Source organism: Pleurodeles waltl, chromosome 10 (genome assembly GCF_031143425.1).
Source record: "Pleurodeles waltl isolate 20211129_DDA chromosome 10, aPleWal1.hap1.20221129, whole genome shotgun sequence".
NCBI classification, from domain to species: Eukaryota; Metazoa; Chordata; class Amphibia; order Caudata; family Salamandridae; genus Pleurodeles; species Pleurodeles waltl.
Window position 1 is genome coordinate 1,077,155,505 of NC_090449.1, and position 22,186 is coordinate 1,077,177,690.

The window sequence follows — 22,186 nt, forward strand, 5'->3', positions numbered from 1 at the left end:
GACCATATGTCAGACCTTGTATCCCTGTGTCAGACAAAGACTCTAGGGGGGGAGGCCCATGTCAGACCTAGTGCCCTGTGTCAGACAAAGAATCCTACGGGAGACCATATATCAGACCTAGTGTCCCTGTGTCAGACAAAGACTCTAGGGGGGGAGGCCCATGTCAGACCTAGTGCCCTGTGTCAGACAAAGAATCCTACGGGAGACCATATGCCAGACCTTGTATCCCTGTGTCAGACAAAGACTCTAGGGGAGGAGGCCCATGTCAGACCTAGTGTCCCTGTGTCAGAAAAAACAGAACTCACGTCAGGCCAAGGACCTTGATTACCTTCGGTCTCCAAGCATTAATTCTTCCCTGGAGATTGAGTCGTGCCAGACCCGGCTCCCAGGTGGAGAAGACATTGTCTATGTAGGACGAGGCTCGTATCTGTTTGTTCGCTATGTCTTTGCTCTCCATTCCAAGGGGCATGGAACAACCTGGAATAAAAGGGGAAGAATGAGGTACTTCCATTCAGCACCAGCTTGAAGAACTTGTATAAACTGCACCAGCACTTAGCACCAGGTACAAGGCTTGAAATAAACTGCACCGGAACTCAGCACCAGCTGGAAGGCTCGATATAAACTCTACCCTGATCAGCACCAGCTGGAAGACTTGATATAAACTGCACCAGCACTGAGCACCAGCTGGATGACTTGATATAAACTGCACCAGCACTGAGCACCAGCTGGATGACTTGATATGAACTGCACCAGCACTGAGCACCAGCTGGATGACTTGATATAAACTGCACCAGCACTGAGCACCAGCTGGAAGGCATGATATAAACTGCACCAGCACTGAGCACCAGCTGGATGACTTGATATAAACTGCACCAGCACTGAGCACCAGCTGGATGACTTGATATAAACTGCACCAGCACTGAGCACCAGCTGGATGACTTGATATGAACTGCACCAGCACTGAGCACCAGCTGGATGACTTGATATAAACTGCACCAGCACTCAGCACCAGCTGGAAGGCTTGATATGAACTGCACCAGCACTCAGCAGCAGCTGGAAGGCTTGGTATAAACTGCACTGACACTCATATAAACTCCAGCATCACTTAGCACCGCTGCACGATTGGACGCAGCAGAACGGAACGGACTCAGAGACATGAAACCTGAGTGTTTGTGGCATATAGTTGTGCCAGGAGCTTTAAAATAATGGCACGTGGTTCCTTCCATTAACACTGTTTCTCACTAGAGTCTCGACCCACCAGCTTGTGTGTAACACGTCTGTATTGTGGTCTAGTTGGGTTCACTAGTTGTGTGTAACTCATCTGTATTGTGCTCCAGCTGGGTTCATTAGTTGTGTTGAACACGTCTGTATTGTGATCCAGCTGGGTTCATTATTTGTGTGTAACACGTCTGTATTGTGCTCCAGCTGGGTTCACTAGTTGTGTGTAACACGTCTGTATTGTGCTCCGGCTGGGTTCATTATTTGTGTGTAACACGTCTGTATTGTGCTCCAGCTGGGTTCACTAGTTGTGTGTAACACGTCTGTATTGTGCTCCAGCTGGGTTCATTATTTGTGTGTAACACGCCTGTATTGTGCTTGTAGGAGGCTGGACTGGGTTGTAGTGAGTACCAAGGGGTACTTGCACCTTGCACCAGGCCCAGTTATCCCTTATTAGTGTATAGGGTGTCTAGCAGCTTAGGCTGATAGATAATGGTAGCTTAGCAGAGCAGCTTAGGCTGAACTAGGAGACGTGTGAAGCTACTACAGTACCACCTAGTGTCATATGCACAATATCATAAGAAAACACAATACACAGTTATACTAAAAATAAAGGTACTTTATTTTTATGACAATATGCCAGAGTATCTTAGAGTGTACCCTCAGTGAGAGGATAGGAAATATACACAAGATATATATACACAATGGCAAAAATATGCAGTATAGTCTTAGAAAACAGTGCAAACAATGTATAGTTACAATAGGATGCAATGGGGAAACATAGGGATAGGGGCAACACAAACCATATACTCCAAAAGTGGAATGCGAACCACGAATGGACCCCAAACCTATGTGACCTTGTAGAGGGTCGCTGGGACTATTAGAAAATAGTGAGAGTTAGAAAAATAACCCTCCCCAAGACCCTGAAAAGTGAGTGCAAAGTGCACTAAAGTTCCTCTAAGGACAAAAGAGTTGTGTTAGAGGAATAATGCAGGAAAGACACAAACCAGCAATGCAACAACTGTGGATTTCCAATCTAGGGTACCTGTGGAACAAGGGGACCAAGTCCAAAAGTCACAAGCAAGTCGGAGATGGGCAGATGCCCAGGAAATGCCAGCTGCGGGTGCAAAGAAGCTTCGACTGGACAGAAGAAGCTGAGGTTTCTGCAGGAACGAAAAGGGCTAGAGACTTCCCCTTCAGTGGACGGATCCCTCTCGCCGTGGAGAGTCGTGCAGAAGTGTTTTCCCGCCGAAAGAACACCAACAAGCCTTGCTAGCTGCAAATCGTGCGTTTAGCGTTTTTGGACGCTGCTGGGGCCCAGGAGGGACCAGGAGGTCGCAAATTGGACCTGAAGAGAGAGGGGACGTCGAGCAAGACAAAGAGCCCTCACTGAAGCAGGTAGCACCCGGAGAAGTGCCAGAAACAGGCACTACAAGGATGCGTGAAACGGTGCTCGCCGAAGTTGCACAAAGGAGTCCCACGTCGCCGGAGACCAACTTAGAAAGTCGTGCAATGCAGGTTAGAGTGCTGTGGACCCAGGCTTGGCTGTGCACAAAGGATTTCCGCCGGAAGTGCACAGGGGCCGGAGTAGCTGCAAAGTCGCGGTTCCCAGCAATGCAGCCCAGCGAGGTGAGGCAAGGACTTACCTCCACCAAACTTGAGCTGAAGAGTCACTGGACTGTGGGGGTCACTTGGACAGCGTCGCTGGATTCGAGGGACCTCGCTCGTCGTGCTGAGAGGAGACCCAAGGGACCGGTAATGCAGCTTTTTGGTGCCTGCGGTTGCAGGGGGAAGATTCTGTCGACCCACAGGAGATTTCTTCGGAGCTTCTGGTGCAGAGAGGAGGCAGGCTACCCCCACAGCATGCACAAGCAGGAAAACAGTCGAGAAGGCGGCAGGATCAGCGTTACAGAGTTGCAGTAGTCGTCTTTGCTACTATGTTGCAGGTTTGCAGGCTTCCAGCGCGGTCAGCGGTCGATTCCTTATCAGAAGGTGAAGAGAGAGATGCAGAGGAACTCGGCTGAGCTCATGCATTCGTTATCTAAAGTTTCCCCAGAGACAGAGACCCTAAATAGCCAGAAAAGAGGGTTTGGCTACCTAGGAGAGAGGATAGGCTAGCAACACCTGAAGGAGCCTATCACAAGGAGTCTCTGACGTCACCTGGTGGCACTGGCCACTCAGAGCCGTCCAGTGTGCCAGCAGCACCTCTGTTTCCAAGATGGCAGAGGTCTGGAGCACACTGGAGGAGCTCTGGACACCTCCCAGGGGAGGTGCAGGTCAGGGGAGTGGTCACTCCCCTTTCCTTTGTCCAGTTTCGCGCCAGAGCAGGGGCTAAGGGGTCCCTGAACCGGTGTAGACTGGCTTATGCAGAATTGGGCACCTCTGTGCCCAACAAAGCATTTCCAGAGGCTGGGGGAGGCTACTCCTCCCCTGCCTTCACACCATTTTCCAAAGGGAGAGGGTGTCACACCCTCTCTCAGAGGAAGTTCTTTGTTCTGCCATCCTGGGCCAGGCCTGGCTGGACCCCAGGAGGGCAGCTGCCTGTCTGAGGGGTTGGCAGCAGCAGCAGCTGCAGTGAAACCCCAGGAAGGGCAGTTTGGCAGTACCAGGGTCTGTGCTACAGACCACTGGGATCATGGGATTGTGCCAACTATGCCAGGATGGCATAGAGGGGGCAATTCCATGATCATAGACATGTTACATGGCCATATTCGGAGTTACCATTGTGAAGCTACATATAGGTAGTGACCTATATGTAGTGCACGCGTGTAATGGTGTCCCCGCACTCACAAAGTTCAGGGAATTGGCTCTGAACAATGTGGGGGCACCTTGGCTAGTGCCAGGGTGCCCTCACACTAAGTAACTTTGCACCTAACCTTTACCAGGTAAAGGTTAGACATATAGGTGACTTATAAGTTACTTAAGTGCAGTGGTAAATGGCTGTGAAATAACGTGGACGTTATTTCACTCAGGCTGCAGTGGCAGGCCTGTGTAAGAATTGTCAGAGCTCCCTATGGGTGGCAAAAGAAATGCTGCAGCCCATAGGGATCTCCTGGAACCCCAATACCCTGGGTACCTCAGTACCATATACTAGGGAATTATAAGGGTGTTCCAGTAAGCCAATGTAAATTGGTAAAAATGGTCACTAGCCTGTTAGTGACAATTTGGAAAGAAATGAGAGAGCATAACCACTGAGGTTCTGATTAGCAGAGCCTCAGTGAGACAGTTAGTCACTACACAGGTAACACATTCAGGCACACTTATGAGCACTGGGGCCCTGGGTTACCAGGGTCCCAGTGACACATACAACTAAAACAACATATATACAGTGAAAAATGGGGGTAACATGCCAGGCAAGATGGTACTTTCCTACACAACCCCCCCCAAACGAAGGACAATAAGACTAGCCATGACCTGATGAGTCTTCATTGTCTAAGTGGAAATATCTGGAGAGTCCATCTGCATTGGAGTGGCTACTCCCAGGTCTATGTTCCACTGTATAGTCCATTCCCTGTAGGGATATGGACCACCTCAACAATTTAGGATTTTCACCTTTCATTTGTTTTAGCCAAAGTAGAGGTTTGTGGTCTGTCTGAACAATGAAGTGAGTGCCAAACAGGTATGGCCTCAACTTCTTCAGAGCCCAGACCACAGCAAAGGCCTCCCTCTCAATGGCAGACCAACGCTTTTCTCTAGGGGTCAACCTCCTACTAATAAAAGCAACAGGTTGATCCTGGCCCTCAGAATTAAGTTGTGATAGGACTGCCCCTACTCCTAATTCAGATGCATCAGTTTGGACATAGAATTTTTTAGAGTAACAAGGGCTTTTCAGGACAGGTGCAGAGCACATGGCCTGCTTCAGCTCCTCAAAAGCTTTCTGACAGTTTGCTGTCCATAATACCTTTTTAGGCATTTTCTTGGATGTGAGGTCATTAAGAGGGGCTGCAATGGAGCCATAGTTCTTAATGAACCTCCTGTAATACCCAGTGAGGCCTAGGAAGGCTCTCACCTGAGTCTGAGTGGTAGGGGGAACCCAATCAATAATAGTTTGGATTTTCCCCTGAAGTGGTGCAATCTGTTCCCCACCAACAAGGTGTCCCAGATAAACCACCTTACCCTGCCCTATCTGGCACTTTGAAGCCTTGATAGTGAGGCCTGCCTTTTGCAGGGCCTCCAAAACTTTCCATAGGTGGACCAGGTGATCATCCCAGCTGGAGCTAAAGACAGCTATATCGTCCAAATATGCTGCACTGAAAGCTTCCAGCCCTTGCAGGACTGTGTTCACCAACCTCTGAAAAGTGGCAGGTGCATTTTTCAAACCAAAAGGCATTACAGTAAACTGGTAATGTCCTCCAATGGTAGAAAATGCAGTCTTAGGTTTAGCATCTTCTGATAATTTGATCTGCCAATACCCTGCAGTCAAATCAAAAGTGCTTAGATACTTGGCAGATGCCAGTGTATCTATAAGCTCATCTGCCCTGGGTATAGGGTGAGCATCAGTTTTGGTTACCAAGTTGAGACCTCTATAGTCTACACAAAACCGCATTTCCTTCTTTCCATCTTTAGAATTGGGTTTTGGTACCAGTACCACAGGAGAAGCCCATGGACTGTCAGAGTGCTCAACCACTCCTAGTTCCAACATTTTCTGAACTTCTTGCTTTATGCAGTCCCTGACATGGTCAGGCTGCCTATAGATCTTACTTTTGACAGGTAAACTGTCTCCAGTATCTATAGTGTGCTCACACCAAGAAGTGGTGCCTGGCACAGTAGAGAAGAGTTCAGAGAATTGATCTAGGAGATTTATGCAATTATCTTTCTGCTCAGCAGTAAGACAATCAGCCAAAACTACACCTTCCACAAGAGCATCTTGATCTGTGGAAGAGAAGAGATCAGGTAGAGGATCACTGTCTTCTTCCTGTCCCTCATCTGTTGCCATGAGCAGGGTGAGATCAGCCCTGTCATAGTAGGGTTTCAGGCGGTTGACATGGAGCACCCTAAGGGGACTCCTGGCAGTGCCTAAGTCAACCAAGTAGGTGACTTCACCCTTCTTTTCAACAATTGTGTGGGGTCCACTCCATTTATCTTGGAGTGCTCTTGGGGCCACAGGCTCCAAGACCCACACTTTCTGCCCTGGTTGGTACTGAACCAAAACAGCCTTCTGATCATGCCATTGCTTCTGGAGCTCTTGGCTGGCCTGAAGGTTTTTACTGGCCTTTTTCATGTACTCAGCCATCCTTGATCTGAGGCCAAGTACATAGTCCACAATATCCTGCTTAGGAGCTTTTAAAGGTTGTTCCCAACCCTCCTTTACAAGTGTGAGTGGACCCCTAACAGGGTGTCCAAAAAGAAGTTCAAAGGGGCTGAAGCCCACTCCTTTCTGGGGTACCTCCCTGTAGGCAAAAAGGAGGCATGGTAGAAGGATATCCCATCTCCTGCGGAGTTTTTCAGGGAGACCCATAATCATGCCTTTGAGAGTTTTATTAAATCTCTCCACCAGTCCATCTGTTTGTGGATGATAGGGTGTTGTGAACTTGTAAGTTACACCACACTCCTTCCACATGGCCTTTAAGTATGCAGGCATGAAATTGCTTCCTCTGTCTGATACTACTTCCTTTGGGAAGCCCACCCTGGAAAATATTCCCAGGAGGGCCTTTGCCACTGCAGGAGCTGTAGTGGTCCTTAAAGGGATTGCTTCAGGATATCTTGTGGCATGGTCCACTACCACCAAGATAAACCTATTGCCTGAAGCAGTAGGAGGGTCAAGGGGGCCAACTATGTCAACCCCTACCCTCTCAAAGGGAACCCCAACCACAGGCAGTGGGATAAGGGGTGCCTTTGGGGTGCCACCTGTCTTGCCACTGGCTTGACAGGTTTCACAGGACTTACAAAATTCTTTTGTGTCCTCAGACATCCTAGGCCAATGAAACAATGGAACCAATCTGTCCCAAGTTTTCATTTGACCCAGGTGCCCAGCTAGGGGAATGTCATGTGCCAGTGTTAGGAGGAACTTTCTGTACTCCTGAGGAATCACTAATCTCCTGGCAGCTCCAGGTTTAGGATCCCTATGCTCAGTGTACAAGAGGTTGTCCTCCCAGTAAACTCTGTGAGAGTCACTGACATCCCCATTAGCCTGTTTGACAGCTTGCTGTCTGAGACCCTCTAATGTGGGACAGGTTTGCTGTGCCACACTCAGCTCCTCTCTGGCAGGCCCCCCTTCACCCAAAAGCTCAGCAGTGTCTGCTTCCAGCTCCTCTGGTGTAGGTTCTGCACAGGGAGGGAATTCTTCTTCCTCAGAAGTTGAATCCACTGTAGAGGGAGGGATAGTAGGAAGTGGTTTGCTTCTACTAGCCCTAGCTTTAGGGAGCACTTGGTCCATTGTTCCAGGATCCAAGCTTCCCTGTCCTTTTTGCTTTTTGGCCTGAGCCCTTGTCAAAGCAAAAATATGCCCTGGGATGCCCAGCATTGCTGCATGGGCCTCCAACTCCACATCTGACCAAGCTGATGTCTCCAAATCATTCCCTAATAGACAGTCTACAGGTAAATCTGAAGCTACCACAACTTTCTTTGGACCAGTTACCCCCCCCCAGTTGAGATTTACAACAGCCATGGGGTGGCTTTGTGTTATGTTGTGAGCATCGGTTACTTGGTACTGGTGTCCAAGTATGTGTTGTTCAGGGTGCACCAGTTTCTCAATCACCATTGTGACACTGGCACCTGTGTCCCTGTAGGCCTGGACCTCAACACCATTTATTAGGGTTAGTTGCTTGTACTTCTCCAAGTTATGGGGGCAAGCAACCAAAGTGGCTAAATCAATAGCCCCTTCAGAGACTAAAGTAGCCTCTGTGGTCTCCCTAATCAGACCAACCCCAACTAAGTTACCAAAAGTGAGCCCAGCTACTCCCTTGGATTGGCTATTAGTAGGTTTGCTCCCACCACCACTGCTATTAGTAGGGACACTAGGTGTAGCAGTAGGGGTTGTAGTGGTAGGAGCAGTGGTGCCTTTCTTTGGACAACTGGGATCTGTTATCCAATGGCCTTTTATTTTACATAAATAGCACCATGGTTTCTTTTCCTTGTTCTGATTAAAGGAGGATTTGGACCCACCACCCCCACCAGAGTGTTTTTGTGGGCCTGATGAAGACTCATTTTTAGATTTGTCCCCACCCTTGTCAGAAGACTTACCATCCTTCTTTTTGTTGCCATCTTTGTCACCCCCTGTATGAACTTTTCTGTTCACTCTTGTTCTGACCCATTTGTCTGCCTTCTTTCCCAATTCTTGGGGAGAGGTCAGATCAGAGTCCACCAAGTACTGGTGCAACAAATCAGACACACAATTATTAAGAATATGCTCTCTCAGGATCAAGTTATACAGGCTGTCATAATCAGTAACTTTACTGCCATGTAACCACCCCTCCAAGGCCTTCACTGCCTGGTCAATGAAATCAACCCAGTCTTGTGAAGACTCCTTTTTGGTCTCTCTGAACTTTATCCTGTACTGTTCAGTGGTTAAGCCATAACCATCCAGGAGTGCATTCTTAAGAACTTGGAAATTATTAGCATCATTTTCTTTCACAGTAAGGAGCCTATCCCTACCTTTTCCACTAAATGATAGCCATAGGATAGCAGCCCACTGCCTTTGAGGGACATCCTGTACAACACAGGCCCTCTCAAGTGCAGCAAACCACTTGTTAATGTCATCCCCCTCCTTATAAGGGGGAACTATCTTGTGCAGATTCCTGGAATCATGCTCTTTTGCAGGATGACTATGGGGAATACTGCTGCTGCCACCATGGGTATCTGAACCCAACTTCTGTCTTTCCTTCTCTAATTCAAAAGACTGTCTATCCAAATCCAGCTGTTGCTTTTTAAGCTTCAGTCTGGTTTGTTCCACCCTCAACTTATTGAGTTCCCTCTCTAACATTCTGTCATCAGGGTTGGTGGGAGGGACATTTCTAGAAACAGAGCTATGATGGGAATGAACAGAAGGAGACCTGTCCCTTACAGAAGGCACCCTAACAGCTTGGTTTACAGAAACATTACTACCAGTATGGTGAGAATAAATGCTTTTGCTATGATGTGAGACAACACTATTTATTTGGTGTGGCTCATCATCATTACCATCTATGCTAGATTGTCTAGTAATGGGCAGGCTAGGAAGTTTCTTTCCTGAATCTTTTCCTGGGGGAGTCCCTGAATCAGATTGGGAACTATTAGGTACTTTTTCTACAGATGGGGCACCTATGGCCTTATCCTGTTCTCTAAGCATGTTAAGTAACAGTTCCAAGGAAGGATTCTTCCCTACACTCAAACCTCTCTCTATACAGAGACTCCTTGCTCTTTTCCAGCTAAGGTTGTCATATGCAAGTTTGGACAGATCAACACTTTGGCCTGTGCCAGACATTTTTTAGAGAGAGTTAAAGTGATAGAAAAAGAGAAAAAAGTTTTCAGAACTTTTTGGAAAGACAGAAAAAAACTTTTTAAACTTTTAAGAACTTTTTGAAAGTTTAGAAGTACTTTTCAGCACTTAGAAAAGAGTGAAAAGAGGAAATGCAAAACTTTTTGGCTATGTGTATATACACTGACCTTGTTTTGTATATTTTTCTCTTATGAAAAGTACAATGACAAGAGTGGTAAGTAGTCTCAAGCACTTATCCCACCACTGCACAACCAATGTAGGAGGCTGGACTGGCTTGTAGTGAGTACCAAGGGGTACTTGCACCTTGCACCAGGCCCAGTTATCCCTTATTAGTGTATAGGGTGTCTAGCAGCTTAGGCTGATAGATAATGGTAGCTTAGCAGAGCAGCTTAGGCTGAACTAGGAGACGTGTGAAGCTACTACAGTACCACCTAGTGTCATATGCACAATATCATAAGAAAACACAATACACAGTTATACTAAAAATAAAGGTACTTTATTTTTATGACAATATGCCAGAGTATCTTAGAGTGTACCCTCAGTGAGAGGATAGGAAATATACACAAGATATATATACACAATAGCAAAAATATGCAGTATAGTCTTAGAAAACAGTGCAAACAATGTATAGTTACAATAGGATGCAATGGGGAAACATAGGGATAGGGGCAACACAAACCATATACTCCAAAAGTGGAATGCGAACCACGAATGGACCCCAAACCTATGTGACCTTGTAGAGGGTCGCTGGGACTATTAGAAAATAGTGAGAGTTAGAAAAATAACCCTCCCCAAGACCCTGAAAAGTGAGTGCAAAGTGCACTAAAGTTCCTCTAAGGACAAAAGAGTCGTGTTAGAGGAATAATGCAGGAAAGACACAAACCAGCAATGCAACAACTGTGGATTTCCAATCTAGGGTACCTGTGGAACAAGGGGACCAAGTCCAAAAGTCACAAGCAAATCGGAGATGGGCAGATGCCCAGGAAATGCCAGCTGCGGGTGCAAAGAAGCTTCGACTGGACAGAAGAAGCTGAGGTTTCTGCAGGAACGAAAAGGGCTAGAGACTTCCCCTTTGGTGGACGGATCCCTCTCGCCGTGGAGAGTCGTGCAGAAGTGTTTTCCCGCCGAAAGAACGCCAACAAGCCTTGCTAGCTGCAAATCGTGCGTTTGGCATTTTTGGACGCTGCTGGGGCCCAGAAGGGACCAGGAGGTCGCAAATTGGACCTGAAGAGAGAGGGGACGTCGAGCAAGACAAAGAGCCCTCACTGAAGCAGGTAGCACCCGGAGAAGTGCTAGAAACAGGCACTACGAGGATGCGTGAAACGGTGCTCGACGAAGTTGCACAAAGGAGTCCCACGTCGCCGGAGACCAACTTAGAAAGTCGTGCAATGCAGGTTAGAGTGCCGTGGACCCAGGCTTGGCTGTGCACAAAGGATTTCCGCCGGAAGTGCACAGGGGCCGGAGTAGCTGCAAAGTCGCGGTTCCCAGCAATGCAGCCCAGCGAGGTGAGGCAAGGACTTACCTCCACCAACCTTGGGCTGAAGAGTCACTGGACTGTGGGGGTCACTTGCACAGCGTCGCTGGATTCGAGGGACCTCGCTCGTCGTGCTGAGAGGAGACCCAAGGGACCGGTAATGCAGCTTTTTGGTGCCTGCGGTTGCAGGGGGAAGATTCCGTCGACCCACGGGAGATTTCTTCGGAGCTTCTGGTGCAGAGAGGAGGCAGGCTACCCCCACAGCATGCACAAGCAGGAAAACAGTCGAGAAGGCGGCAGGATCAGCGTTACAGAGTTGCAGTAGTCGTCTTTGCTACTATGTTGCAGGTTTGCAGGCTTCCAGCGCGGTCAGCGGTCGATTCCTTATCAGAAGGTGAAGAGAGAGATGCAGAGGAACTCGGCTGAGCTCATGCATTCGTTATCTAAAGTTTCCCCAGAGACAGAGACCCTAAATAGCCAGAAAAGAGGGTTTGGCTACCTAGGAGAGAGGATAGGCTAGCAACACCTGAAGGAGCCTATCACAAGGAGTCTCTGACGTCACCTGGTGGCACTGGCCACTCAGAGCAGTCCAGTGTGCCAGCAGCACCTCTGTTTCCAAGATGGCAGAGGTCTGGAGCACACTGGAGGAGCTCTGGACACCTCCCAGGGGAGGTGCAGGTCAGGGGAGTGGTCACTCCCCTTTCCTTTGTCCAGTTTCGCGCCAGAGCAGGGGCTAAGGGGTCCCTGAACCGGTGTAGACTGGCTTATGCAGAATTGGGCACCTCTGTGCCCAACAAAGCATTTCCAGAGGCTGGGGGAGGCTACTCCTCCCCTGCCTTCACACCATTTTCCAAAGGGAGAGGGTGTCACACCCTCTCTCAGAGGAAGTTCTTTGTTCTGCCATCCTGGGCCAGGCCTGGCTGGACCCCAGGAGGGCAGCTGCCTGTCTGAGGGGTTGGCAGCAGCAGCAGCTGCAGTGAAACCCCAGGAAGGGCAGTTTGGCAGTACCAGGGTCTGTGCTACAGACCACTGGGATCATGGGATTGTGCCAACTATGCCAGGATGGCATAGAGGGGGCAATTCCATGATCATAGACATGTTACATGGCCATATTCGGAGTTACCATTGTGAAGCTACATATAGGTAGTGACCTATATGTAGTGCACGCGTGTAATGGTGTCCCCGCACTCACAAAGTTCAGGGAATTGGCTCTGAACAATGTGGGGGCACCTTGGCTAGTGCCAGGGTGCCCTCACACTAAGTAACTTTGCACCTAACCTTTACCAGGTAAAGGTTAGACATATAGGTGACTTATAAGTTACTTAAGTGCAGTGTAAAATGGCTGTGAAATAACGTGGACGTTATTTCACTCAGGCTGCAGTGGCAGGCCTGTGTAAGAATTGTCAGAGCTCCCTATGGGTGGCAAAAGAAATGCTGCAGCCCATAGGGATCTCCTGGAACCCCAATACCCTGGGTACCTCAGTACCATATACTAGGGAATTATAAGGGTGTTCCAGTAAGCCAATGTAAATTGGTAAAAATGGTCACTAGCCTGTTAGTGACAATTTGGAAAGAAATGAGAGAGCATAACCACTGAGGTTCTGATTAGCAGAGCCTCAGTGAGACAGTTAGTCACTACACAGGTAACACATTCAGGCACACTTATGAGCACTGGGGCCCTGGGTTACCAGGGTCCCAGTGACACATACAACTAAAACAACATATATACAGGGAGTGCAGAATTATTAGGCAAGTTGTATTTTTGAGGATTAATTTTATTATTGAACAACAACCATGTTCTCAATGAACCCAAAAAACTCATTAATATCAAAGCTGAATATTTTTGGAAGTAGTTTTTAGTTTGTTTTTAGTTTTAGCTATGTTAGGGGGATATCTGTGTGTGCAGGTGACTATTACTGTGCATAATTATTAGGCAACTTAAAAAAAATATATATATACCCATTTCAATTATTTATTATTACCAGTGAAACCAATATAACATCTCAACATTCACAAATATACATTTCTGACATTCAAAAACAAAACAAAAACAAATCAGTGACCAATATAGCCACCTTTCTTTGCAAGGACACTCAAAAGCCTGCCATCCATGGATTCTGTCAGTGTTTTGATCTGTTCACCATCAACATTGCGTGCAGCAGCAACCACAGCCTCCCAGACACTGTTCAGAGAGGTGTACTGTTTTCCCTCCTTGTAAATCTCACATTTGAGGATGGACCACAGGTTCTCAATGGGGTTCAGATCAGGTGAACAAGGAGGCCATGTCATTAGATTTCCTTCTTTTATACCCTTTCTTGCCAGCCACGCTGTGGAGTACTTGGACGCGTGTGATGGAGCATTGTCCTGCATGAAAATCATGTTTTTCTTGAAGGATGCAGACTTCTTCCTGTACCACTGCTTGAAGAAGGTGTCTTCCAGGAACTGGCAGTAGGACTGGGAGTTGAGCTTGACTCCATCCTCAACCCGAAAAGGCCCCACAAGCTCATCTTTGATGATACAAGCCCAAACCAGTACTCCACCTCCACCTTGCTGGCGTCTGAGTCGGACTGGAGCTCTCTGCCCTTTACCAATCCAGCCACGGGCCCATCCATCTGGCCCATCAAGACTCACTCTCATTTCATCAGTCCATAAAACCTTAGAAAAATCAGTCTTGAGATATTTCTTGGACCAGTCTTGACGTTTCAGCTTGTGTGTCTTGTTCAGTGGTGGTCGTCTTTCAGCCTTTCTTACCTTGGCCATGTCTCTGAGTATTGCACACCTTGTGCTTTTGGGCACTCCAGTGATGTTGCAGCTCTGAAATATGGCCAAACTGGTGGCAAGTGCCATCGTGGCAGCTGCACGCTTGACTTTTCTCAGTTCATGGGCAGTTATTTTGCGCCTTGGTTTTTCCACACGCTTCTTGCGACCCTGTTGACTATTTTGAATGAAACGCTTGATTGTTCGATGATCACGCTTCAGAAGCTTTGCAATTTTAAGAGTGCTGCATCCCTCTGCAAGATATCTCACTATTTTTGACTTTTCTGAGCCTGTCCAGTCCTTCTTTTGACCCATTTTGCCAAAGGAAAGGAAGTTGCCTAATAATTATGCACACCTGATATAGGGTGTTGATGTCATTAGACCACACCCCTTCTCATTACAGAGATGCACATCACCTAATATGCTTAATTGGTAGTAGGCTTTCGAGCCTATACAGCTTGGAGTAAGACAACATGCATAAAGAGGATGATGTGGTCAAAATACGCATTTGCCTAATAATTCTGCACTCCCTGTACAGTGAAAAATGGGGGTAACATGCCAGGCAAGATGGTACTTTCCTACAGTGCTCCAGCTGGGTTCACTAGTTGTGTGTAACGCGTCTGTATTGTGCTCCAGCTTGGTTCACTAGTTGTGTGTAACACATCTGTATTGTGCTCCAGCTAGTTGTGTGTAACACGTCTGTATTGTGCTCCAGCTGGGTTCACTAGTTGTGTGTAACACGTCTGTATTGAGCTACAGCTGGGTTCACTAGTTGGGTGTAACATGTCTGTATTGTGTTCCAGCTGTGTGTAAAACGTCTGTATTGTGCTCCAGCTGGGTTCACTAGTTGTGTGTAACACGTCTGTATTGTGCTCCAGCTGGGTTCATTAGTTGTGTGTAACACGTCTGTATTGTGCTCCAGCTGGGTTTACTAGTTGTGTGTAACACGTCTGTATTGTGCTCCAGCTGGGTTCACTAGTTGTGTGTAACACGTCTGTATTGTGCTCCAGCTGGGTTCACTAGTTGTGTGTAACACGTCTGTATTGTGCTCCAGCTGGGTTCATTATTTGTGTGTAACACTTCTGTATTGTGCTCCAGCTGGGTTCACTAGTTGTGTGTAGCACGTCTGTATTGTGCTCCAGCTAGTTGTGTGTAACACGTCTGTATTGTGCTCCAGCTGGGTTCACTAGTTGTGTTGAACACGTCTGTATTGTGGTCCCGCTGGGTTCACTAGTTGTGTGTAACACGTCTGTATTGTGCTCCAGCTAGTTGTGTGTAACACGTCTGTATTGTGCTCCAGCTGGGTTCACTAGTTGTGTGTCCATGCTTGACGGTGATGAATTTGACTCTGAGTTGTAGAATGAGCTCAACATAGAGAACATTTCATTGGGTGAGTCCGGCTCTCCATCTGCTGCACCAATCTACGCCTCTGGGCTGCAGATGGACACTGCAAACATTGGCTTTTAACCACCCTCATTCCTGGTTGAACAGCTCCAACGGGAAGTTTAAAACAACAAGGACCTTATTTAAGAACAATGGAGCTGCAGCCACTGCAGCGCCACTTTCTTGCGCCCCTTAGTGCCCCCTAGCGCCACCATGTGTGCACTGTATTTAATATATGATGCACCATGGCAGTAGTTAGGGAACTAGCGTCAAAAGTTTTGATGCTAGTTTGGAGCTTTGCAGGATTAGCATAAAAAATGTTGGCGCTAATCCTGGAAAGCACATTGAGGACCATTGTAAACAATGGCGCTTCCTTTTAATGCCTGCTCTGTCACAGCATTAAAAATGCCACTCAAAATGGTGCTAAGAAATCTTTTAGATTACTTTGCGCCAACAGGGGAACATCCCATTGCATACATTATGCCTGGCACAAGGCTAATATTGTGCAAGGGGTTACAAAGTGCCACAATGCATGCATTGCACCAATTTGTAACCCTGGCGCTGCGATGTTGGCCTCGTTGGACCACATTAGCATAAAGGAGGCTAATGTGGCGGAAGGAGGCGCTAGGGCCTCTTAGATCTGGCCCAAGTTTTCACATTACTTATGCGTGACATTTCCATGGTTTCAATGCACGTATGAGTGACATCGAACCTAAAAATGTGTGACACTTGGAACAAAACTTTCTCCAGAGTAAACCCAAGCAAAGAAGTGCATTGAAAGAGCTAATATCAGTAATGAGAAGCGCTAAAAACATCTTGAAACACATGTAAAAATCCTAAACTGGAAGTCGTTGATATACAGCCTCTTTCTAAGATGACAGTGCTGTAAAGCAATAGTGGCATCATCATTCATTGGAAATAAGACGCACCATGAGGAAGTTCACAGGAGCCCTGGGGAGCAACATGTGTCGCCTCAGAAGACGTCAGTCGTGGACCCACACAGTGCAATAGGCACTGGGTAAATGGTAGAGACCAGTGGTGGCGGGCAGTGAAAGCTGCCTCCCAAGGCTGTGTCTGGGGGTCAGGGCAATCAGACACACTGCATGGTCACAGTGGGTGGCGTCTCGCTGGAAAACAGCAACAGGCAAACCATCACCCCTCAGATCAGTGAAAGCAGATGGTAATGCCCAGGACTGCACTGTGTGGCCTAGAACGATGGTCGCCATTGACATGCCTCAAGTCATGTAGGGTCATCACTACCACTTTACTGTAGACACACAATGGCATGTGCTAGAGCTCAGGATGGTGCAGCTCCACTTCAGTTATTGAACTTAGAAATATACCTGCGCAGCGTTGTGTGTCACTATTAGCCAAGACTAATAGTGCTTATTTCACTGATCTCTGAAAGACGTCAGCAGCGATGGGTTTCCAGCCTCTCCCTGCAGTTTGCACAGCCATCAACGCAGAAGTCACAACAAGCACACTGAGCTGTCATAAAGACACAGGCGGTCATTCCAACACTGGCGGGTGGCGGTCGCCGCCAATCAGCCGCCACGGGGTCAAAAGACCGCTGCCGGCATTCCGACCTTCCCGCTAGGCCAGCGGGCGCTAACCATGTTAGCGCCCGCCGGCCCAGCGGGAAGGAGGCCTGCAACACAGAAGCCGGCTCCGAATGGAGCCGGCGGTGTTGCGGGCGTGCGACGGGTGCAGTTGCACCCGTCGCGCTTTGCACTGTCTGCTAGGCAGACAGTGTAAAGCCACCCAGGGCCCTGTTAGGGGACCCCTGCACTGCCCATGCCAGTGGCATGGGCAGTGCAGGGGCCCCCAGGGGCCCCAGGACACCCGTTCCCGCCAGCCTCTTCCTGGCGGTGAAAACCGCCAGAAACAGGCTGGCGGGAAGGGGGTCAGAATCCCCAAGGCTTGCAGCGCTGCCCTGGCGGATTCGCCCAGCCGGGAAACCGCTGGCCCCGGTTTTCTGACCGCAGCTTTACCGCCGTGGTCAGAATGGGCTTGGAAGCACCACCAGCCTGTTGGCGGTGCTTCCTTCATTCGCGGCCCTGGCGATGTTTACCGCCAGGGTCAGAATGACCGCCACAATCTTCCTTTTTTCACCCTATTTGTAGTCTTGCCTAGAGAGCGCATGTGCTGTCTCTCTGAGATATTTTCTATTCGATCAGTAGCCTTAGATACTGCCCATTACTTACCATTAGTTGGCTTCACTGTCACTCTCATTTACTCACTTCCTATAGGTCAGCTGTCAGTGTCCCTTCCCCTTCATTTGTTTGTCTGTCCACTGGTTCACGGCCACACTACTGGTGTCCTCCCACTGCCCATTTTTTAGGCGCTGTTTTTTTCTTTGGGCCTAATCATTCTACCTGACAGCAGCATCTTCAACATTGCCTGCATGTGCTGCTTGCCTACTCTGTGCCCCTTCCTCCTTCCTTGTGTTGCTTGCCCCACCTTCTCCCCCTCCGCTAATGTCTGAGTTGTTGTTCACACCAGCTCCTCCCTCCCTTTTCCGTGTGCTGGCTCCCACCCCTGGTTCTCTGTTTTGCCTCCAGGCCCTCCTTCACATTCCCTCTCCCTCCCTCTCTCTCTGTTTCCTACTGATCCATCCATCCTGTGTAATAAAGAACAAAAAATGTGCTAGCATGCAGTCAGTGCTTGCCTTTACACAGCGTTTGTTTCCACCCCTCTGTTGTCGTGTTGCCACCCCCTAAGTCTTCCCTCCCTCTGTGTTGCCCCAGCCTCCTCTTTTGCCCTTCCAGCAATAAAGAACCAGCGCTATGAAGCAGCTAATGAGGGGAGCATCAGAGCACTTTTTAGGTCGATCGCAAGCGTTCAACCTCATGTATACTCTTAGGCACATATTTATACTTTTTTAGTGCCGCATTTGCTCCGCTTTTGACGCAAAAACGTGCGCAAACTCACAAAATACAATTGTATTTTGTACGTTTGTGCCACTTTTGCTTCAAAAAACGGTGCAAATGCAGCGCTAAAAAAGTATAAATATGGGCCTTAGTATGCTTCTTATGGCTTAAAGTGATTTAATTTGTTGGTTGCAGTGTCCTTTAAATATTCTTGCTCAGTAGTGGTCAGTTCTGCCTTTTTCTCCCTCCTTTTCCTGTTTCAGAGCAGTGACCAACTACTGTATTATTCCACTTTGGTTTCATTATCTGTTGCTGTGACTGATTATTTTTGTTATTTCTTTGGTGCTCCCCTTTCACTGTGGGTGCTTTAGGCTGGTAGCTGCCTGCGTTTTATTGCAGTATTTCGTTCCTCCCATCTCCTCCCATGTTGCTGACATTTGTTTTGGCTTTATTCCAGTGCTGTCCTCCTTTACCTCTGGCTCTTAAAATAAGCTTATTTTACAAAAGAAACACCCAGTCGCTTAGCTCACTGCTCACAAAAGCCACAGTAAATTATTTCTGGTAGAATGCAGCTAAAGCTATAAGCAATGATGTGAAACTTGGTTAGCCTTGTATCTGGAGTCTCTCCTCCAGGGCCCCTCCCTGCCAGCATTCACGACATCGCACACAAGGCATTGCTTATCTCCTTTACTGGGACCATAAATATTCACAGGCTGCTCTGCTCGATTAAATGCGAGGCAAGAGAGCTTGCTTGATTCTGTTGAAATCAAAAGAAAATACTTTTCCAGCCTTATTTTCCAATTTCTGTTCAGACGTTTACACAACGCGAAGTAGTGCAGTCATCTTCTTGTCTCTCCTCAAGGGCCTGTGGTTTCTGATGTTAGTAGCCACCAGTGACCACCAAAACATAGCAGGAAAAGACGAAATTATGAGACAGGGTTGACCAATTTATGTGGCACAAAAGTCCAGTTCTGAATTTACACCGCCAATAGCTTTAACTCAAGAAAATGCTAAACCTATTGCATTGCAAATGCTTGTTTGTTTAATGCAATTAAAACAGACTAGAAAACTTTACTTAACTGCAAATAAAAACACCCTCCGTTTGTCCATGTGCTTGACCCTAGGCCATACCTCCCACCCTCTGTTGTATGTGTTGCCCCTCAGCTCACTGTCCTGAGCTCCGTGTTGGCAACCGATCCGCGTTCCTCCTTATAAACAAAAACAAATTGCTATGTTGTGGCAAGCACTGGCTGCATCAAAACGTTTTTTTAAAACAAATTTCAGCCACGCTACAGTCGCACCCCTCTACAAAATGACTGTAAAAAACATGCATAGGCGAGACCTTTTGGCTTTGCCAATGCTTATTATTTTCTTTCGAACCTACTTTACTTTTGTGGCTACTTACTAATATGTCATATTTGTTACATCTCTTTGTTGCTTGTACAACAGGGAGTGGAGCAAAACCTTTGAGTCCATTCATTGCATAAAACAATTTTGCACCCGAGCAAGAATGGCCGAAATAGATTGTGAAACCAAAACAAAAACACACAACAGGTATTTTTTGCTGATTAGTGATCACTCCTTTGACTGATAAGGGAGACACTGACAGATCCCCTGACTGTTTATCACCCACCGGGCGCTGAGAGACAAGGTGGTGCAATAGAGAGAGCATTAGAGCCCGGGCTTCCCACCTGGTGCCTTACCTAAGTTACTACTGGCAGAGTTGTCAATCGGATCTAGAGTGTGAATCAACATGAGAGGCCACGGTGTGTTTGTGATACCCTAGCAGGCCCTCAAGCACCACACCGCGCTCACTGCCAGCACGCTTGCTGCACATGCAGCTCCTCGTTAAGCACGCCTTGTGAGGTGCCTCCAGGGCACTATAAATGCAATACGTGAGTCTCACTCCTGATGCGTGGTACTTGGCAGGGCTTGAATGTACAGTTTTAAGAACATTTGGCAATTTAGTGGCCTTAAACTTTAGCTTGGAGATATATTTCTTGAAGTCAATTTAGTTATACTCAATTTAGAAGGATGAAGGGTGGAGTTCGAGGGTGTTGGGTCTTTAGGGTGGAAGTTTTATTCTGTTCTGTAGATTTTCCTTTCCATTTCTATACTAGCATGTTTGCTTGTCCTCGTTATAAATACAGAACTACAGGCACCACTGTGCAAAGATGAAAAGAAAATGTGTTTGCTAAGCTCACAGTTTGTTTTTATTATTGAGAATCCAGCAAGCTGGAGGCCACAAGTAGGACAAAGGGAGCTGGAGAGTTCCCAGGAGCGAGCGCCAAATATGTCACCACACAGGGTGCATTTGGATGACAGACTAGCCCTGCTCACTGCACCTTCCCACTGCTTTGATCAAAAACATTCAGTCATACACGTCCTCTTACTATTTTGCTCTGCGCGGAAAAAATATAGCGCCACATGCTTTGTTCATGCAAAAAAAAAATTGCGCCACATGCTTCATATAATCAAAGAACAGGGAAGGGAGAGTAGAACATTTACACCATCTATGACTCCAACATACTTCGAGATGGTCTCGGTATTATAAATATAAACACTTTGGCCTGATTTCGAGTTTGGCGGAGAGGATACTCCATCGTCTGTCGAAATGTAAATCCCATAGGCTGTAATGGGATTTAGATTTTGGTGGATTGGATATTGTCACTGTTCGGATGGAGTAACCCCTCCTCCAAACTCTAAACCAGGCCCTCTCTTCACCACACTTCATGTGGTGTGAGTGGTGGGGTGACACCAAAAGGATCTTGAGCCGTGGATGAGGCCTCTCAGAAAGGGGCCAGCACCCACCTAACGTGGATTTAGGGGTACAGACATCATTTCACCATTTTCTGGAGTAGTGTCAGGGTCTTCCCGCACCAGCTCGTGAGATGCAAAGAAGCTTTGAAGTCATGCCCAGGGCTCTGGACACGAAGGTGAGGACTTTGTGTTCTTCCGGTGACAGCATGCATGACACCTGGAAGACCTCCTGGCGACCATCACCCTCTGACTGCGGTAGGGCCACAGCACCAGGGCATACTTACTATTCAGGTCGCAGCCTAGCAGCTCCATGCGCAGGGTGGTCCGGCCGCTGGAGTGAGTGGGGTGCAGTCGAATGTATCTGCCCACGATTGGGGGGTTGAACGTGTTGTCCACAACACCAGTTCCATCCACATTCCCAAAGAAGACCTGCAGAGGGGGCACAGAAGAGACATCTTTACATGGAAGCAGAGAAAGTTCAGACACGGAGGGGTCTAGACCCCACCCTCTCTGAGCTGAGAGTTCCAAACGCACCAACAGCATCTACAGAGAAGGGTCCCTTGGGCATACGTTCTCTGTGCGGGGGTACCTGGGGTAGCAGATGATGTGTGATCTTCCAAGCAGAAGCCTTCCAAGCAGAAGCCCATCACATATTCCATATATTGCTTATGCTGTGGACAGACTAAGAGAAACGTACAGGAAAATATAGAGGTACCATGGACATCATTTATACTAAAGAGTAGGGGCACCAGAAGTGACATCACTTACCCCTTCAACCTATCATCTCACAGGATGTAAAATGAAACACCATTTGACTTGATAGTAGGTCACTGTAGTAACCAATGACATAGGAGCAGCAACTGCACATCTATCCACCTCAAGGGGAGCCCAGTGCACAGTTCTCCTAGGACAATACACATGAAATCTACCTACAGTGGAAGTAGATGAATTACAGGTGAGAAATCTCCCTCGGCATGTAGACTGGGGCCACGGCCGGGTATATAGATGACTCTTTTCAAATCTACGTCCAGTCGATCTACTCATGCACCACGTGACATCCACCCATTGGGTCAGCTTAGCCGCTAACGTCTAAGGGACATATTTATGACCCAGTTTGTGTCACTCTTGCACGATGCATCTTGGTTCAAGAGTGACGCAAACCTTAAGACACATTTTTGAAGCCATGCAAATCCACTTTACGTGGCTTTAAATGGCCATGTTGTAGACTTCTAAGCATTCAGGCTACATAACTCAAAGTTGTTTCACAACAAATCAGGAATAATTACACTCCAACCTAGATGGTGTTTG

At 47.7% G+C, this 22,186-nt stretch overlaps 1 protein-coding gene across 1 annotated transcript in view; it reads right to left on the reverse strand.

The window, feature by feature from the left end:
- Nucleotides 1-22,186, reverse strand: part of F8 (coagulation factor VIII) — a 463,887-nt gene that overhangs the window by 14,707 nt on the left and 426,994 nt on the right. Inside the window, exons 23-24 of the mRNA XM_069212149.1 lie at nucleotides 21,163-21,307; nucleotides 329-477 (exon numbers count right to left, since the gene is read on the reverse strand). Of these exons, the coding sequence (XP_069068250.1) occupies nucleotides 329-477; nucleotides 21,163-21,307 (294 nt within the window). The remainder of the gene's footprint in view (nucleotides 1-328; nucleotides 478-21,162; nucleotides 21,308-22,186) is intronic.